The sequence below is a fragment of the Lissotriton vulgaris genome, chromosome 1_1, assembly GCF_964263255.1.
Source record: "Lissotriton vulgaris chromosome 1_1, aLisVul1.2, whole genome shotgun sequence".
In the NCBI taxonomy this organism is placed as follows: Eukaryota; Metazoa; Chordata; class Amphibia; order Caudata; family Salamandridae; genus Lissotriton; species Lissotriton vulgaris.
The window spans coordinates 154,164,729-154,184,025 of record NC_141685.1 but is presented as its reverse complement, the minus strand read 5'-3'; the positions used below and the strand labels follow the sequence as shown (position 1 = coordinate 154,184,025).

At 46.5% G+C, this 19,297-nt stretch overlaps 1 protein-coding gene across 1 annotated transcript in view; it reads left to right on the top strand.

Annotated features, from left to right (window-relative positions):
• LOC147737910 (uncharacterized) overlaps nt 1–18,857 on the top strand; it is a 76,702-nt gene extending 57,845 nt beyond the window's left edge. The window contains exon 4 of the mRNA XM_086924994.1: nt 18,736–18,857. Coding sequence (XP_086781120.1) covers nt 18,736–18,857 — 122 coding nt within the window. The remainder of the gene's footprint in view (nt 1–18,735) is intronic.
• The last annotated feature ends 440 nt before the right edge of the window (nt 18,858–19,297 follow it).

Sequence of the window (19,297 nt, the reverse complement as noted above, 5' to 3'; positions counted from 1 at the left end):
TTCATGAGTACACTCTATCTTTCATCGGATCCCCGTTCTTTTTAAGGCGGCTCTCGCTGTGCCAATTACCTCAGAGATATTCCGTGAAATTGATACCTCCTGAATTTTGAATTTGAAGAGATAAGTACTTTGTTCTTGACCCATCGTCATATCACACGCCCAACTGCATATTGATATCCACACATTGGCTTACTATATGTCGCGCCTAAACATTTGCCCAGACGAAGTTACATATTGTAACGAAACGCGTTGGCTGTTTTTACCTGGTTTAATTGACCGAAATCAAGAAGAGTTATTTGGAGCATTAACATCGTCTCCTTAATCTATTTGAGTGCGCCTCCTACTTTCGTTTATAATTTCACCCATTTGGGACCTGTGCCCTAGGACAACAGGCACTTGGAGTGTGCAGCACAAACATCCACTTTTTTACTATTGTTTTGGTTGTGCTTAACCTTGGTCAGGTTGTCCTGTTCTTCTTTCTCTCAGCTGTAGCAGGGAGCCTGGCACCAGCGTGCCTCCTGGCTCTCCCGTGGGGCTCTGAACAACAATGGGGCCCAAGGACACCTGGGAGCCTCGTGGGCTCAAGAAACAAATGCCACCTCACAGGGCGGAGTGGCCTGTTGCCAACCGGGGCCGCTCTACCTTCCAAAATGCCCCTAACAATGCGGGTGTGGGATCCTCTCGGGCTCTAAACAACGATGGCCTCTTCATTGGAGTCCCTCTTCTAGAGACTCGGGAAATAATGGCCCCTGAAGTCCGTGGAGCCTTGCAGGCTCTAAAATAAAATGAAGCAAGCACTTTAGCAGTAGGGGGGCGGGCACCGGCAATGTGCCCGACGCCCCCTCGAACAATAATGGCCCCTTCGTTGGAGTCCCCCTTCTGGGGACTCGGGAAACACCTGAAAAATGTGGGTCTTTAGCAGGGGAGCGACCTCTGTCAACTGGGGCCGCTCCTCATTAAATTGGGAACTCCCACCGAGACGCCCGCACTCACCAGCTGCTTGGAGGAGGCGTCTCCGCGGGGCTTCTTTACGGCGGCCGATGCTCCTCTAATCCCCGGAGCGGAGTCTCCGTTGTCTTCCAGCTGCTCCTCGACCCGCACCCTGGGTCTTGCTCACTCCCAGCGCGGGGTAGGCTCCTGCCTGGGGTCGCTTAGGGCCACACTTCCGGGGACACCGGCACAGCTCTGCTGGTGTCCCGAACGGCACACCTCGCCCTAGGATGCCGGAGCGCGGGGTGGGCTCCCGGCGGCTTCCGGTTTCGGAACAGTACTTCCGGGTCGCGCTAGGCAGCGGCCCGGAGGTAATTCTTCGCGGGCCACGGCAACAACGGGGTAGGCTCCCGAAAATTGGCAGAAATACGGCAATGAGCGGGGTAGGCACCCGCACCGCAGATTAGGGCAAAATGCGGGCGAAATGCAGGGTGGGCACCTGTGCCGACAAACAAAGGCAGGGGGATCCCCATGCTGGGGAATCCCTCGTGAGAGATGAAAGCAGCTCCGGGCTGCAGACAAAAGTAGGAGTGCTCCCAGCACTCAGGAAACAGCGCTCTGCTGGTGTCTCCAGAGGCAGAGTCCTAGCCAAAGTCCAGCAAAGTTCCCAGGAAGAAGAGAAAGGTAGGGGGGGAAAAGGCTGGGTTCAGAGGCCAGCTCACAGGGTCCTCCAGGCAGGAAGGCAGTCCCAGTGGCGGTCCTCCTGGCGCCCAGCAGCAGCAGGCCCCCCTCAGATTAGGATCAGGAACAGAGAACATTGGTATGGGGTCACAGCCCCTTCTTATACCCAGAAATCCTTTGTCTAGGCTGCAGGGTGGGGGAAAAACCAGTCGCAGCTGGTTTTGGAGCACTCTGATGTGCTCAGCCCCTCTTCTCATTCACTGGCCAGGCTAGGGACATCAGACGCATCACAGGGGGCGGAGCCAGCATTATGTGGGGAAAGTCCAGCCCTATTCAGGTCCCAGGTGCACTCCTCCCTCACATCACTCATGCAGATCTCTCCACTCACCACTGGGGCAGACCCATCATGACTCATGGAGCCAGGCTCACCAGCCAGCTCCAGCCAATCACAAGCCAGACAGCCAATTCACATAAATTACACAGACAGGCCAACTTCTAGAAGTGGCACTTCCACACTAGACACAATAACGCCGCACACATCATTGCGCAGCATTTAATCACACAAGTCCGCACATACCAAACTCGCACCTGCACTCCCCACGCATCAGGAACTACCAGGGACACAACATTCCCCATGCATTCCCATGGGAGGGCAGGCCAACCTTACTACATGCACGCACGTTACCCTGGGACACCGTGGTAAAGTGCGCAGAAGCCAAAAATCACTAACACCATGTCACAAGTAAAAGCAAAAAGTTTAGGGGTGAACCTGCCAGAAAGGCCAAGTCCAACACGCCCTAGGAGGAGGAAAGGCTCCGGGTTCTGAAGGTCAGGTTTAGAGTTTTACAAAGCTTAGAAATAAATTCCTGCCTGAGGTGATGCGACTTGGCTATCCCTCCTACGAAAGAGAATTGTCTCCCCGTTACAGTTGGGATTTGTCCCACATAAACCCACAGCGGTTCATCTACGGACGGTATTCGCAGTGCTGCATCGGGAAAACACACACATGAAGGTTGATAATGCCGATAAGGCGTTTGACTCCCTGGAAAAATCTTTTATGATCGAGACGTTTAGGCGCCTTGGTATGTCAGGGAGTTTGAGATCACTTAGGAAGCTGATGGACACCCAGCCTATGTCCTGAGTTTACGTAAATGGGCTCAACTCAGACGCCATTCAGATCACCTGGGGCACTGGACGGGGACGCCCTCTGTCATCCATTCTATATACCAGGAACGAACCCTTAGGCCTGTGAACTCCAGGAGTGGCATACCATAACCATATTTGGCTGACACCTTTTAGACACTGAAACCAAGAAGAAAACACATCTTTATAAATTGACAGGTTTATAGTCACAGTGGCCAGGCCTGGAGGTGCGTTGAGAGTTGAGAAGGCCAGACGACGGAACTTCAGAGTTCAATTGTTCTAAATGCTTGAAGTTAGAGTTTTTCTGGACAGGTCTGCTGTCCTCTGGAGATCTGGTCTTTAATGAAGAGTAGAAATTAAAATATCCTCTTGGAATCAAAAGTATCACTAAGTAGGTATAGCCACCATTCAATCCACTCTACTCAATCACATCTACACAAGATCCGTTAATTATACATATATACCACCAAGAAAGAAATTCCACATAGTAGCTTTAATACAGAAAAATACAACTCATGTTATTTCCTTTGTACGTAAAAAGGAGATTATGTATGTGACTCCCTATAAACAGTTCTAATTTTAATCCCACAGTACAAAATATAATTTGGCGCACTAAAACACTTCAGTTAAAAATACCTGCGGTACTGGCATCAGTGTGGGTTTAATGTGCTGAGAAGTTTGATACCAAACTTCCCAGGTTTGAGTGTAGCCATTATGGTGTTGTGGAGTTCGTAATGACAAACTCCCAGCACCATATACTCTTAATGGCAGGACTGTACTTACAATGCCCAAGAATGGACTTGGGCACTGTAGGGGTTCAGGGCTCAATAACCTGTACCCTCACAATTGGTATAGTACACCTAGCTGGTGGGGTGGCTGATCTACGCCAGGGCCGTGGGTTGTAGGCATGGCTCACAGGGATGTGTGCCATGTTGACTCTTCACTTTGTTCTGCATAAAAACACTCAGCCTGCCAAGGCAGTATGTGTGTGTAGAGGTACCCGGCCTCTAAGGGTGGCACAAAAAGTGCTGCAGCCCTTAGAGGCCTTCTCTGGTCACAGTGCCCTGGGTACCTGTGGTACCATTTACCAGGGGCTGACCTGTGGTCATGTGAGATCAAGCTATTTTGTCTGATGCCCGATGGAGCTACCTGGTTTAGCTCTAGGGAAGACAGGTCAGTGATTCCCTCCTTGGACGTCACCTACCCAGTCGGTCATCAGCCAGACTTCCTTTCGTCTCTCCTGTCGTCTCTTCCCGCTTACTCCCTCTATCTTTGACTCTCCCTCTCTCCTCTCTCAATGTATTGAGACTGAACTATTTTGTTAAATGCCCGATGGAGATACCTGGTTTAGCTATAGGGGAGATGGGCCGTAGACTCCCACCTTGGTCGTCACCTACCCAGTCGGCCGTTAGACAGACTTCATTTCGTCTCTCACTGTTGTCTCTTCCCCTATCCACCCTTTCTCTCCTTTCATGCCCCCCTACTCTCTACGCTCCATTTATTTTGCCATCCATGTTTTTTTGTTTGTTTTTTTTTCACATCGAGACCAAGCTATTTGGCCAACGCCTGGTTGAGCCACCTGATAGCTATAGCGGAGATGGGTTTTGGGACTTCCCCTCGACCGTCACCTACCCAGCCGGACTTTGGACAGACTTTCCTTTCGTCTCTCTACCGTTATCTCCCAACTATCCCTTTACCCTTACCCCCTTCCCCTCTACACTTCAAGCATCCCGTCTTCTAAGCTCTTGCATTTATTTGTCTAGCAACTGATGTAAATTGAACTGACGTAATCTTGTAATGTAATTTTTGTGGAACCTCATGTAAAGCGCTCTGATACCTCCGGGTCTAGCCAGCACTATATAAAACTCTTGAATAAATAAATAAATAAATAAATAGGCAAATTGGGTTAGTTTTGGGGAAAGAACACAGGCCCTGGGAACCTGATTGGCAGGGTACCAGGGCACATCAAGTCAAAGAGCATCAGTGGTCTGGCAAAAAGTGGGGGGTTACTATGACAGAAACCCACTTTCCTACAGGTAGTCTTTGAACAAAATGTGGAGATGCATACCATGCGTTCTAACTTGTCATTTGCTGGTCTATTTTCCAGAAGGGTCTCTCTTGGAGTCCACCAAGCACGTTTCATCGTATTTTCAGCAACTTGTTTGGGTATCCGCATTCCTTTAATTTGTGCACAAGAATTTCTGCATTCATGAAATAATCACTTTTACCTGAGCAATTCCGTCTTATTTGGAGAAATTGGCCCGAAGGCAAATTGTCACGTAAACTGTGTGGATGATGACTTGTATAATGCAGGGCATTGTTCCTAACCCTTGATTTGGTAACAATGTATTTATTCATAAAGTTTTATATAGCGCGAACTTGATCCCGAAGGATATCAGAGCGCTTTACAGTTACAGGGAGAGGAAGGAAAAAGATCACAACAAGACTAAAATGGTGAAACTAATATGCATAAAATCATATAGTGCAAACATAACAGATCCTATCTAATTCAGGGTTAACGTAGAGTGGGCTAGTCAATGATAAAATGACATCAAGGGAGTGATGATACATAATGATGTAAGCGGGGCGAATACAATTATAACAAACAGAATTATTAACCAATGCTGTAGTATTTACAGAGCGATTAGGGTCCATCGTGTTAAGGTAAGAACTTATTCATGAGGAATCTTTCTGCTTCCAATTTGAAAGCATCCTTGGAGGAGATTCTACGAATTTCCAGTGGAAGCGAGTTCCACATTTTTGGTGCAGCGCCAGAGAAGGCTCGTTGTAGTTCATAATCTGCCATTGTGGCCAAAGACTGCTACATACAAAAATGAGATAGATGACTGGCTTCTGGACACACAGAATTGTATATCTACTGATCTGGCATTCAACCATTCAATAAACACATTTAAGATATCATCTTGTCCATCCCAAATGCAAAAAATGTCATCAATAAACCGAAACCATTTGTGGATATGATGCACAAATGGATTGCTATCATAGGTAAATTTCTCCTAAAACTTGGCCATGAATAACACGGCCAGCTCTGGGGCAAGGGGACAGACCATCGTTGTCCCTTTGATTTCCTCTCCATGGGCAGCTCGCTGGTGTGACAGTGTCTCCATGAAGACACGTTGAGATGTCTGCCCCAGAAGTCATGGCGGAAGGTTGAGTAGTCGCGGTGGAAGGATCTCCTTCTTGGGTCTGAGTTGCTGGTGTTATCGCAGAACTGCAACAACGGTAGAGTCAGCAATGGTTTTCTGCTTCTTCCCCTCTGCGGTCTCCGAATCAGCTTTTTTTATTTAGCAGTTGACACTGGCAAGTGAGACACAACCTCTACACAGACTTGCTCAGTCAGGGAGACTGGGGGACCCTGGGCACTTCACAGGACTTCTCGACACTGCCACAGTTTCTCTGTTCCTTCTGGGCCTTTCCTCACAGCGGGCTCTGCTGCTGGTCCTCTTCAAAGGGCGGGCAGACTTCTGCCGGACAAGGCTCTCTCCTCTTCCCTCTCCTCAGACAGGCAGCTCACAGGGCCACTGCCCACAGCAATAGTTTCATCCCAGAAGACTTGCAGAAACCAGGCAATGTGCCCTCGCCTACGGGGGAGTCACTATCAGTGATACTTATCTTGAAACAGCGGCTCTTCGTGTCGGGCAGAAAAGCAACTTGAGTTACGACAAAGCCCATATGATTGCGACCCACTTTTCTGTAGTATTTTCAGACCCTGAATGCTTATTCCCTGTTTGGGTTTACCGGTTTCCCTGGTTGCATTTCATCATCCATTTTCTTCTGCTGCACAAACAAGGACTTTGTGCAGGGTGATTGGTAGTGATGATGCTGCCTCCATGTGGGAATACTTACAACATGAGCACAGTAAGTGTGAACCTTCTAAAAGGCGGTCCTGACTCCATCCCTCCACCCTTGTGTCCAAAGTTACACCCTTCGCGTCTGGATTGCTGACAATATTGCCCATCTTGTGCCATGTTAGATGGTGGGCAATCGAACATGGATGCAACTGGTAACAACATGCATACACATGTGTAAACAGTATAGAGCAGCCCTGCTACCTTATATTATAAATACACATCTCGAAATTCAAACGGGATGCCAATGCGAGGCTGGTCATGACACGTGAATGGAACTTTACTCAATGCCCTGTAGGGATCGCAGCCGCCCTCTGACAAGTAAAGTGACCAGTTCAGCTGGTGACCTTTAAGAACATGGTACGCTGCTACCACTACTCACTGTACAAAGCCAGGGACACAGATCGTAGTCTTTGCCCCACCAACAGAGTGGTTGTAGTGTCCATCAACGTCCCCAGAGCCAGGCTCTGGGTCTTCGGGTCAATTTTGGACCTAGTCATGCAGTGCGAACAAAGTATTTTCTGCCTGCTGAGGCCAAAATGAAATCCGGAATACCAGAGTCACTTGCAGTTCCGTCTTTCAAGGCAAGGGTGCACGGGCTTTGGCGAAGGTGGGGGATAGGTTGACCAAGCAGGGCTCAGCTAGTCTATATTGTAGTCTTCCCCTAAAACAATTGGCCTCTGATATTTACATTTATTTATTTTAGCCTTCATTTGTAAAATCACAATATACTGCAGCAGGACTTTGAGCTGTATGAGGGTCCTGCCAATCAGGGCGGAGTGGAAGGAATTGAAATATAATATATACTATATCTAAAATGATGAGAAAATGCAAGTTGAACTATTCTGTATGAAGTGGTCAATTGCTTAATGTTATAATTTCTGATGTCTTCGTCTCAAACCGGAGGGTCGCTAATTTGAATCCTGGTTGGTGCACTAGGGAATAGTGACTTGTATATTTACAGTGCTATGACGTCCCTGCCTGTGAGAGACAGCACTTTGAATAGGAAAGGCAATAGTTTAAATAAAGAATTAAACAAAATATAAAATACGCTACACAAATTATAAGATGGGCTGTACAGAGTATAAGATCAGTCGCGCTTAATTTGGAAAAACAGAGAACGTGTAAATGCTTATAGTGATATCAGATCTTACATTTTTAATATCTGCAATCATACTGTAGCTAGTGTTAACCTTTTTTTTAGGATTCCATGAAAATACTGCATTCAAGAAGTACTGGTAACACCCTCACAGTAATCTTAAAAAGAATTACTCGTTGTCACCGGAAACCTCCAGGTTTGTCGCACCCTCGGGAGGTCTGCTCCATTCCCCTCAGTCATCTAGTGCAGCTCGGTGATGCCAGCACAACCGGAACAGCCTGGCAGGGCGCACAAATCTCAGCTATAAAAGTCCTGATTGTTTTGTGCTGGGTGGCAGGAGCTGCTGGGCAGCAAGTATCCCGTAGTGAATGTCCACATGCCAGTTTGTGGATCGTCTTCCCAAACCAACTATATCAGCATACTGCAAATCTTTGCGCCACCACACAAGCAAACTGACCCAGGAGTTACAAATTAGCCATGGCGGCTCCAGGCCATTGCTTACATTGATGGTCCCACCCAGGTCTCTGGCCCTCTGGACAGCTATCTAAATAGAGGACATGCCTTTTGAGAAGCTAGTAACCCCAGTGCTTCTTCGAACAGTTCTTTTATCGTGGCGCTCCATTTTACACAACCAACTCTCACCCCAATGGCCTCCTCAACATGGTGCGATGTTCTGGTAGCTTTCCTGAACAAGCCTTGTGTTACAAAAGCAGTTCTACTGAAGCTTAATGGAGAAGTACCAAACATCTTGTGCGGCGATGCTATGTCAACTTAACAGGGCCTGAAGCTTCAAGCATTTGATATAATTAAAAGGAAATGGCTTCTACACGTGCGTAAAGTACAAGCCCGAAACCCATCAACCTATATCTTCCAGGATCAACACCTAACGAGAAGAACAAACGCAGAATTCAAATGTTTTGATAGACCAATATCATAGTCACAGTTTGATGCACAGTAGTTGTTCACTGTATTAGCAGGTCTTTTCTAATTAGGCGCTCCTACGTGGAAACGGTTGTTATGTGGTCACTATTAATAAGGGTTTATTGTTCTCCATTGTGGTTACACTGTCTACCTTGATACTTCTGCTTTTCCTTAACCTTTGTGTTGCTCTAAAAGTACCAGTAACCTTTATAAGAAAAGGTTGGTAATCTTTATAATGTTGTCTATCAGTTGTCGCTTTGTCCCCTTCTTGTAAAATATTCAAGCCAAACTTGAAATAAGTAAATTTGCTGTGGGAATAGCTATTGTTGCCGGTTATTTATTTTATTGCAGCACAGCAATGCCTCTATTCTAAATCTAACATTGATAATTCAAATAGTATTTATTTCATTCCAGTGTGTCTTTTGCACCATTAAGGCGATAAATAATACGTTGACCTCATATTTGAGTTGGATCGTTTTATCCTGTTAGAGTCCTGTCCTTCGTCGTCATTTTCTAGTGAGCAGCCTAGGCTTTAGAGGGTCATACGGGCTCTCCCCCTCCCTTTGCTTCGACAGTGTTTGCCTTTAGAGATGCTGATATGTAGTGCGGAGACCTGCAGTTAAACAGCTTTGAACGAGTGAATGAAATCCATGCTGGTGGTTTGTGCTGGGAACGTGCCTTTGCTGTTTATTTCTTCCATCCAGCCTCCTTCGAGGTGCACACATTGTCAGATCAGGGGACAGAGGCACAGAAAGAGTAGGATTTGTCTACTACTAAACAGTTTAAGTCTGATGAACGCAGAACTACTTTTTCCAAAGGTTATTATTTGGCCACATTACATTCTGGTGAATAGTCCGTGAGAGTGGGTGTTGTGTACCCCCACGCCCCAAAGGGCAATGTCTATGTGGTATTCAAACTTTCGTGTCATCGGTGGTCTAAGGGTAAGATTTATTCACCACTCACCCAACTGCACCAGGAATGTAACTGCCGGGAACACTCCTGGCAACACATCAACAACACTCCTGGGAAAGTTCTTTTCTTCCACTCTCATGAGATGGTTTTACAAGGCAAATCTGAGCTCACTGAGTGTGGAGCGTCCACGAATCTCAGAGATGGGCCATTTCAAAGATGGTAACAGAGAAGGTTGAAAGATCTGAGTCTTGATCCTGGCAGATGGATGGGTGATCCCGGAGAGGGTGTGGGTGGTCTGTGTGTTGCCACGGCTGTCCAGGGGGGTGTAAGAAAATGTCAGCAATTTGTGGAGGGCCCTCTTTTGGGTGAGAACCACCCAGCTTCATGCAGTACGGACTTGAGGGTTTGTGTCTGCGCAGGATGAGTTACATTCTGATAGCAAAATGGAGGACCTTGTCCAAAGGGGATTGATGTTACCAAGGTTTAACATCTTCATTTATGACAGATAGAGAAAGTCCATGTACCTTGAGATTTTGAAAAGCTTTCTGCACTCTGCTGGTGCAAGCAGGATGTTTATTCTCTAGTTGGCTTTTGCCAGGGGATGTTCAGATACAGTGGTTGACTTAAACCTTCAATCAGCACTTGTAGCGTTGAACCTTTGGAGTCTCGTAGTATATGCTGGATGTGGTAGAACTGTCTTAATGTTCTACGGAGCTCAGAATATCCAGACTCTCCTTCATCTCAGAGCTCCAGCTCTGTGGTTTGACCAGTATAACTGCAATAAAGAAGATGACCTAGACCAGTTCTACCTCTCCTGACCTTTGAACTGATCATTGAGGAAAGAAGCCATTGTCTGGAAGGAAGATCCGCACTAGGCACAGCTGACAGAAGACCCTGCCTGTGTCCCAGTGGAAAGTGCGTGCGCACTCTGAGTGCGTGTGGTGAGATAGGCCTGCTCTCCCATAGGAATGCATAGGGAATGTCTGTGTCCCTGGTAGTTCCTCATGTGTGAGGTGTGCAGGCTCGCGTTTGGTATGTGCGAACTTGTGAGATTGAATGCTGCGCAATGATGTGTGCGGCGTGAATGTGTCTAGTGTGGAAGTGACACTTCTAGAAATGGGTGTGCATGTGCAATGAGTCTGCTGGCATGTGATTGGCTGGAGCTTGCTGGTGAGCCTGGCTCCAGGAGTCTGGATGGGTCTGCCCCGGTGGTGAGTGGAGAGATTAGCATGCTGATGTGAGGAAGGGGTGCACCTGGGACCTGAATAGGGCTGGGCTTTCCCCACACAATGCTGGCTCTGCCCCCTGTGGTGCGTCTAATGACCCTAGCCTGGCCAGTGAAAGGAAAGGGTGGTTGAGCACATCACAGTGCTCCAAAACCAGCTACGACTGGTTTTTCCCCCACCCTGCACCCTGAGACAAAGGAATTCATGGTATAAAAAGGAGCTGTGTCCCCTTACAAAATGTTCTCTTCCTGGATCCTTGTCCTGAGGGGGGCTGCTGCTGGGCGCCAGGAGGACCGCCACTGGGGATTGCCTCCCTGCCTAGAAGGACCCTGTGAGCTGGCCCCTGGCAGGCCCAGCCTTGCCCCCACTTCCTAAAGACTTTTCCCTGAACTTGTGGCTTTGTTCTACAGTGCCAGGAATGCTGTATTTTCTACAAGAGGGAGAAGGGCTGCATTTCCTCAAGAAGGAATCCCTGGACTTCTGTTGCTTCCCCTAGCGCCTGGGAGCGCTTTATTTGCCCCTTTTCGTCCTAGGTAAAAGCGGCGGCCCACGCCGCATATTTGCCGATTTTTTGTGCTTCATGAACAGGAGGCCACCCTGTTTTATTAATTTATTTAACGGGTGCCCACCCCGTATTGCCGCCAAACAAGCCGCCGAGGTATCCCCCCTGGGCCACCGCACTGCCTGTGGCAACCCGGAAGCAGAAGCCACAAACCCTGAAGTCCCGCCCTGCAACCTCAACGCGGGCGGAAGCAAGAAGACGGAGTCTCCCCCGGGGCTCCCGAGAGAGAGGAAGAGCTCCGTGGTGTCCCGCAGAGGAGCCTGCAGCGTGCGACGGAGGAAGGAAGGGCGCGAGGTACAGTGCCGTACCTGCCCCCGCCGCACCATCGAAGAGGACCTGCCGCCCCCGCTGTCACCGCCTCCAGAAGCGGAGAAGCTGGTGAGTGACGAGGCGGGAGGAAGCACGGAGATAGTGAGAGCCCATGAGGGCTCCGGGCACCATTGTCAGCAGAGGGGGCGTTGGGGCGCATTGCCGGTACCCTCCCCTCCTGCAGCTGCTCAGTGTGAGTGGGCCTCCTTTTGATACCCTTTCCCGACCGAAAGTAAAGAAGACAGGCAGCAAGAGCCCCGGTGAGTGGGGCTCCGTGTTGGCAGTCCGCAGAGGAGGGGCATTTGTGTAGTGAGAGCCTGCGAGGCTCCCCCTGAGGCCCCATTTGCTTCTGTGAAGCCCGCGAGAGGCTCCTGGGCACACCGTTCTCGAGTCTGAGAGGATCCAGGGCACCACATTTGTTTCTAAGCCCACGAGCGCTCCTGGGGGCACAGTTGTTTGTTTTAGATCCTGCGAGGCTCCCACATTGTTTTTGGCGCTACTATTCATGTTAGGAGCCATGGGGAGTTCTACAGCTGCCGAGCACTTAGTGGACAGCTGCTACGTTTAGGCCTTGTGCAAATCTTCTTTGGCTGCCTGCGCAGCCTGCCCTGACATTTGGGACACGGGGCGTTTCAGCCCCATGAGAGGTCAGGTGGCCTGGGGACAGTCACAGGTTGTGGCTTACGTAATTTCTGCGAATTATTCTGTCCTGCACCTCTGAATGTGTTTTGATGTGTCATGTGCCTTGTTCCTACACCGCTGAATGTATGTTTATGCATCATGTGTTTTCCTTCCCTACACCTCTGAATGTGGTGATGCATCATGTGTAATGTGTTCTTGCCTAAACCTCTAAATGTATAGTGATACTTAGGTGGTTGTTCTGTCTTGTACAGGTGTTGCTGGTAAGGGCCTGGTTCCCTGCGTAATATTCTCCTAAGGTGGTTAGGGTTGCGTAGGTGGTACTTACCTCTTACCAGTGGTTACTGGTTGTGTGCTTTATTTTCTATTTGGTTCTACAATTGTTCTATGTGCTAAGGGTTATCCCACAGAGTGCTAATTCTACCAAGTGTTAGTTCCAAAAGTGTTTCTTCCTGACAGTGGCGCCCGTGGCCCTGTCCCATGCACCTAATCCCCTGTAAATTCTGCCCAGGCCCATGGCACATTGTAAAGTGTGTATTTATTATCTAATGTGTTTGTTACAATACAAAGGCTATTTTTTACAGAACCTTGTGTGGAGTTTCCTTTGTGGTGGGCCTTGGGTGTTGTTGCTGGGTGCGCGCTCAAACACTTAACTCACATTGCCTCCGAGTTTAGCCTTACTGCTCGTGTCACGTTACCAAGGGGTGAGCAGGGGTTATCTTGGCATGTAACTCCCTTGCCCTGACTTAGAGTGGTGGTCTCTGACTGACTTTGGCGCAAGCCCTGGCCAGCCAGGGATCCCATTTCTAACACAGTAGATTGGGTTTAGCATGAGAAAACTGCACCCTTTTAAACGAGGCCCAAGGAAGGAGAAATGCTATCCTTTTTCCTTCCTTTTCTGACTTTGCATGCGTGCTGCACTGTGTAACAATCATACAATGTGGGAAAAGCTTTCCCTCATGTCTAGGCATAGTATTTTGTACAGGAAGGGTATCCTTCCTGTACAAAACCTATGCTGGACTCACACACACACACCCTAGCGCTCTGGTGCTAAGGTGTGTGCATGGCGCAGGGCCACTGTAATCAGTGCTGGTGCAAGGGAAAGGGAAGGAGAGAGTCATATCTTTGAAAATATGGTCCTCTCCTGCTCCCTCCCTGTCACACAGAGCAGCCTCTGGGGTGCGAGGGACTGCACTGCATTGCGTGGATATTTTGTAAATCTCCCAAATGTGTTTTACAACCATTTAAACATTGTGAATTCTCATTCCATTATGTTTCAATTTAGTAATTTTAAATATCTTTACAGCCAACAGAAAACAATCCTTGAATGTATGAAATGACCATCTATAATGAAGCTAATGCTGTAAATCTTCAATAATAGTAGAAATAATGAGCTCCGGTACTGAGGACAACATCAGCGCAGTCGGCGACAGAGTAACCTGCCCATAAACTGAGAGATGCCGGATGAAGCATTAAGGGCAGTTCAGTGATTGCAAGAGGCTGAGCTATGCACCTCCACGCCACAAGACGAAGAAATGACCTTAGGAAAATTAAGGCAACAACAATAACAAACCGCCTCCTATATAAACAAGTGTCCAATACCAGCTTTGATCATGGGATCGGTATGATGTGATTACCACAGTGCTCTGTTTTCTAATATGATGACAAGCCATCATTCCGTGCTCTAGGTGAATAGTAAACAATGTCTAGCCAAACCACAGTAACCAGAGAAAAGCACAACAGAGCGGAGCCGGACAACTGACTGGTAAAGGGAAGAGGAGTTCTTCTATCTGCAATACAACAGACTGTCCCAATTTGCACCAGCCAGAAGGAAAATACATCTTTACCCGCAAGCGTGCATAGCCATGATCCAATGTAAAGCACAATTGCCTACAAAGACATCTTCTACGTATGAGGAGTGTGGAAAATGTTTGCTGGCTATTGCATTTTATTATTAAAGCAGAAATCGAACATGCAAAATACTTCAAATATATAAAGTGTGTGAGAAAAACACAAGTGCTTTATCAGCCATGTTGGCCCATCAGGAAATTCAGTCATGGGATGTAGACAAATATATACCCGACCCACAGAGTGGAGAAGTGTGGCTCACTGGTTAGAGCAGGCAGACCCTGAAGCAGAGGTCAGACCCGGGACCAGGGTTCAATTCCCGACGCGGCAGGGTCTTGAGCACAAATGTCCATGGACTCGATAATTCTCGCTTCAGTGCCTGACCTAATCATTGGTTCACACTCTGCAACTCTGGGCTTTAAGCTTGCTTAATCTCCACAACGCCCCCCGCGGCGGGATGCCTGGCTTTCACCTTGGGGATGCCCTGTAGGGGCTATCTCACAGGGAAAAGCCAGGACGGGTTCCCAAGGCAAGTGCGAGGATACCCCTTCGGGGGTCGATTCTGGCGCTATATAAGAAACATAATAATAACAGACACTAACTAAGAAAGAAAAATCATACACCTGCAGCAAGAGCTTTAGTTTGTCATCACTACTCAAGCTTCATCAGCACACATACACAGTAGAAAAACCATTCAAGTGCAGTGAATGTGTAAAGAGCTTTAGTCAGTTATCAATCCTCCAAACACATCAGCAAACACACACTGGGGAAATGCCATTCAAGTGCAGTGAATGTGCAAAATGCTTTAGTCAGATATCACACCTTCAAAGACATAATCAAACACACACAGGAGACAAACCATTCAAGTGCAGTGAATGTGTTAAGCGCTTTAGTCGATTATCATCCCTACAAATTCATCAGCGAACACACACGGGGGAAAGGCCATTCAAGTGCCGTGAATGTGGGAAGAGCTTTAGTCGATTATCATCCCTACAAATTCATCAGCGAACACACACGGGGGACAAACCCTATCATTGTAGTGAATGTGACAGTAGTTTTCGCAGCTCTTCAGCATTAAGGTATCATCAGAGAACTCACACAGGAGAAAAACCATTTAAGTGTAATGAATGTGTCAAGAGCTTTAGTAAATTATCAAGACTACAAATGCATCAGCGAACACACACAGGGGAAAAACCAATCAAGTGCAGTGAATGTGGGAAGAGCTTTAGTCGATTATCAGTGCTACAAAGTCATCAGCGAACACACACGGGGGAAAAACCCTATCATTGTAGTGAATGTGACAGTAGTTTTAGTTACTCTTCAGCATTAAGGTATCATCAGCGAACTCACACAGGAGAAAAACCATTCAAGTGCAGTGAATGTGGGAAGAGCTTTAGTCGCTTATCAAACCTCCAAACACATCAGCGAACACACACAGGGGAAAAACCATTCAAGTGCAATGAATGCACGAAGAGCTTTAGTCGATTATCAGTGCTACAACGTCATCAGCGAACACACACGGGGAACAAACCCTATCATTGTAGTGAATGTGACAGTAGTTTTCGCGGCTCTTCAGCATTAAGGTATCATCAGCGAACTCACACAGGAGAAAAAACATTCAAGTGCAATGAATGTGGGAAGAGCTTTAGTCGATTATCAGTGCTACAAATTCATCAGCGAACACACACGGGGGAAAAACCCTATCATTGTAGTGAATGTGACAGTAGTTTTCGCGGCTCTTCAGCATTAAGGTATCATCAGAGAACTCACACAGGAGAAAAAACATTTAAGTGTAATGAATGTGTCAAGAGCTTTAGTCAATTATCAAGACTACAAATGCATCAGCGAATACACACAGGGGAAAAACCATTCAACTGTAGTGAATGTGGGAAGAGCTTTAGTCGATTATCAGTGCTACAAAGTCATCAGCGAACACACACGGGGGAAAAACCCTATCATTGTAGTGAATGTGAGAGTAGTTTTCGCGGCTCTTCAGCATTAAGGTATCATCAGAGAACTCACACAGGAGAAAAAACATTCAAGTGCAGTGAATGTGGGAAGAACTTTAGTCGCTTATCAAACCTCCAAACACATCAGCGAACACACACAGGGGAAAACCCATTCTAGTGCAATGAATGCGGGAAGAGCTTTAGTCGATTATCAGTGCTACAAAGTCATCAGGGAACACACATGGGGGACAAACCCTATCATTGTAGTGAATGTGACAGTAGTTTTCGCGGCTCTTCAGCATTAAGGTATCATCAGCGAACTCACACAGAAGAAAAAACATTCAAGTGCAATGAATGTGGGAAGAGCTTTAGTCGATTATCAGTGCTACAAAGTCATCAGCGAACACACAAGGGGGAAAAACCCTATCATTGTAGTGAATGTGACAGTAGTTTTCGCGGCTCTTCAGCATTAAGGTATCATCAGAGAACTCACACAGGAGAAAAAACATTTAAGTGTAATGAATGTGTCAAGAGCTTTAGTCAATTATCAAGACTACAAATGCATCAGCGAATACACACAGGGGAAAAACCATTCAACTGTAGTGAACGTGGGAAGAGCTTTAGTCGATTATCAGTGCTACAAAGTCATCAGCGAACACACACGGGGGAAAAACCCTATCATTGTAGTGAATGTGACAGTAGTTTTAGTTACTCTTCAGCATTAAGGTATCATCAGCGAACTCACACAGGAGAAAAACCATTCAAGTGCAGTGAATGTGGGAAGAGCTTTAGTCGCTTATCAAACCTCCAAACACATCAGCGAACACACACGGGGGAAAAACCATTCAAGTGCAATGAATGCGGGAAGAGCTTTAGTCGATTATCAGTGCTACAAAGTCATCAGCGAACACACACGGGGGACAGACCCTATCATTGTAGTGAATGTGACAGTAGTTTTCGCGACTCTTCAGCATTAGGGTATCATCATCGAACTCACACAGGAGAAAAAACATTGAAGTGCAATGAATGTGGGAAGAGCTTTAGTCGATTATCAGTGCTACAAAGTCATCAGCGAACACACACGGGGGAAAAACCCTATCATTGTAGTGAATGTGAGAGTAGTTTTCGCAGCTCTTCAGCATTAAGGTATCATCAGAGAACTCACACAGGAGAAAAAACATTCAAGTGCAGTGAATGTGGGAAGAACTTTAGTCGCTTATCAAACCTCCAAACACATCAGCGAACACACACAGGGGAAAACCCATTCTAGTGCAATGAATGCGGGAAGAGCTTTAGTCGATTATCAGTGCTACAAAGTCATCAGGGAACACACATGGGGGACAAACCCTATCATTGTAGTGAATGCGACAGTAGTTTTCGCGGCTCTTCAGCATTAAGGTATCATCAGCGAACTCACACAGAAGAAAAAACATTCAAGTGCAATGAATGTGGGAAGAGCTTTAGTCGATTATCAGTGCTACAAAGTCATCAGCGAACACACACGGGGGAAAAACCCTATCATTGTAGTGAATGTGACAGTAGTTTTCACGGCTCACCAGCATTAAGGTATCATCAGAGAACTCACACAGGAGAAAAAACATTTAAGTGTAATGAATGTGCAAAGTGCTTTAGTCAGTTATCACACCTTCAAAGTCATCAGCGAACACACACAGGGGAAAAACTATTCAACTGTAGTGAATGTGGGAAGAGCTTTATTCACTTATCAAACCTCCAAACACATCAGCGAACACACACAGGGGAAAAACCATTCAAGTGCAATGAATGTGGGAAGAGCTTTAGTCGATTATCAGTGTTACAAAGTCATCAGCGAACACACACGGGGGAAAACCCTATCATTGTAGTGAATGTGACAGTAGTTTTAGTTACTCTTCAGCATTAAGGTATCATCAGCAAACTCACACAGGAGAAAAACCATTCAAGTGCAGTGAATGTGTAAAGAGCTTTAGTCAGCTATCACACCTACGAAGACACCAGCGAACACACAGAGGAGAAAATCCATACCTTTGCAGTGAATGTGTGAAGAGCTTTAGTCAATTATCAAAACTACAAATTCATCAACGAAAACACACGGGGGGAAAAGCCATTCAAGTGCACTGAATGTGCAAAGTGCTTTAGTGAGTTATCAAGCCTTCAACGTCATCAGCGAACACACAGGGGGGAAAAGCCATTCAAGTGCAGTAAATTTGCAAAGTGCTTTAGTCATTTATTAAGCCTTAAAAGTCATCAGCGAACACACACAAGGGAAAAACCATTCAAGTGCAGTGAATGTAAAAAGTGCTTTAGTCACCTGTCAAACCTACAAACACATCGCAAATACACACAGGGGAAAAACTATTCAAGTGCAGTGAATGTGTGAAGTGCTTTAGTCAGTTATCAAACCTTCAAAGACATAATCGAACACACGGGGGAAAAACCCTATCATTGTAGTGAATGTGACAGTAGTTTTAGTGACTCTTCAGCATTAAGGTATCATCAGCATACTCACATAGGCGAAAAACCATTCAAGTGGAATGAATGTGGGAAGAGCTTTAGTCGATTATCAGTGCTACAAAGTCATCAGCGAACACACACGGGGTAAAGCCCTATCATTGTAGTGAAAGTGACAGTAGCTTTAGTTACTCTTCAGAATTAAGGTATCATCAGCGAACTCACACAGGGGAAACCCCATTCAAGTTCAATGAATGTGTAAAGAGCTTTATTCAATTATCAGACGTACAAAAACATCAGCGAACACACAAGGGGGCATAGTCATTCAAGTGCAATTAATGTGGGAAGAGCTTTAGTCGATTATCAGAGCTACAAAGTCATCAGCGAACACCCACACGGAAAACATAGAAGGGCACTGAAAGTGTAATAAGCTTTTGTCAATTTTCGATCCCACACAGCCCTCAGTGAATACACTCCTTCATTTAACTTGCATGGAAATAATCCTAGAGATGCAGAGACTCTGGAGAGATCTTAAGAACATCAAAAATAATATTGACCCCTTAGAGGACAAAGACAAGAGCTGATCAGTGCAGTTAATGTGAGAGGAATGAATTACGGAAAAAGATCAAATTAAAATTATGTGGGACATTGAAATTCCAGATGATAGAAGACCCAACTAGCAGTAAAGAAGAAAAACAGATAACAGTATTTGCAGAATTATAAAACTGTTTGTTTCCAGAGACTGGTCACCTCAGTACACA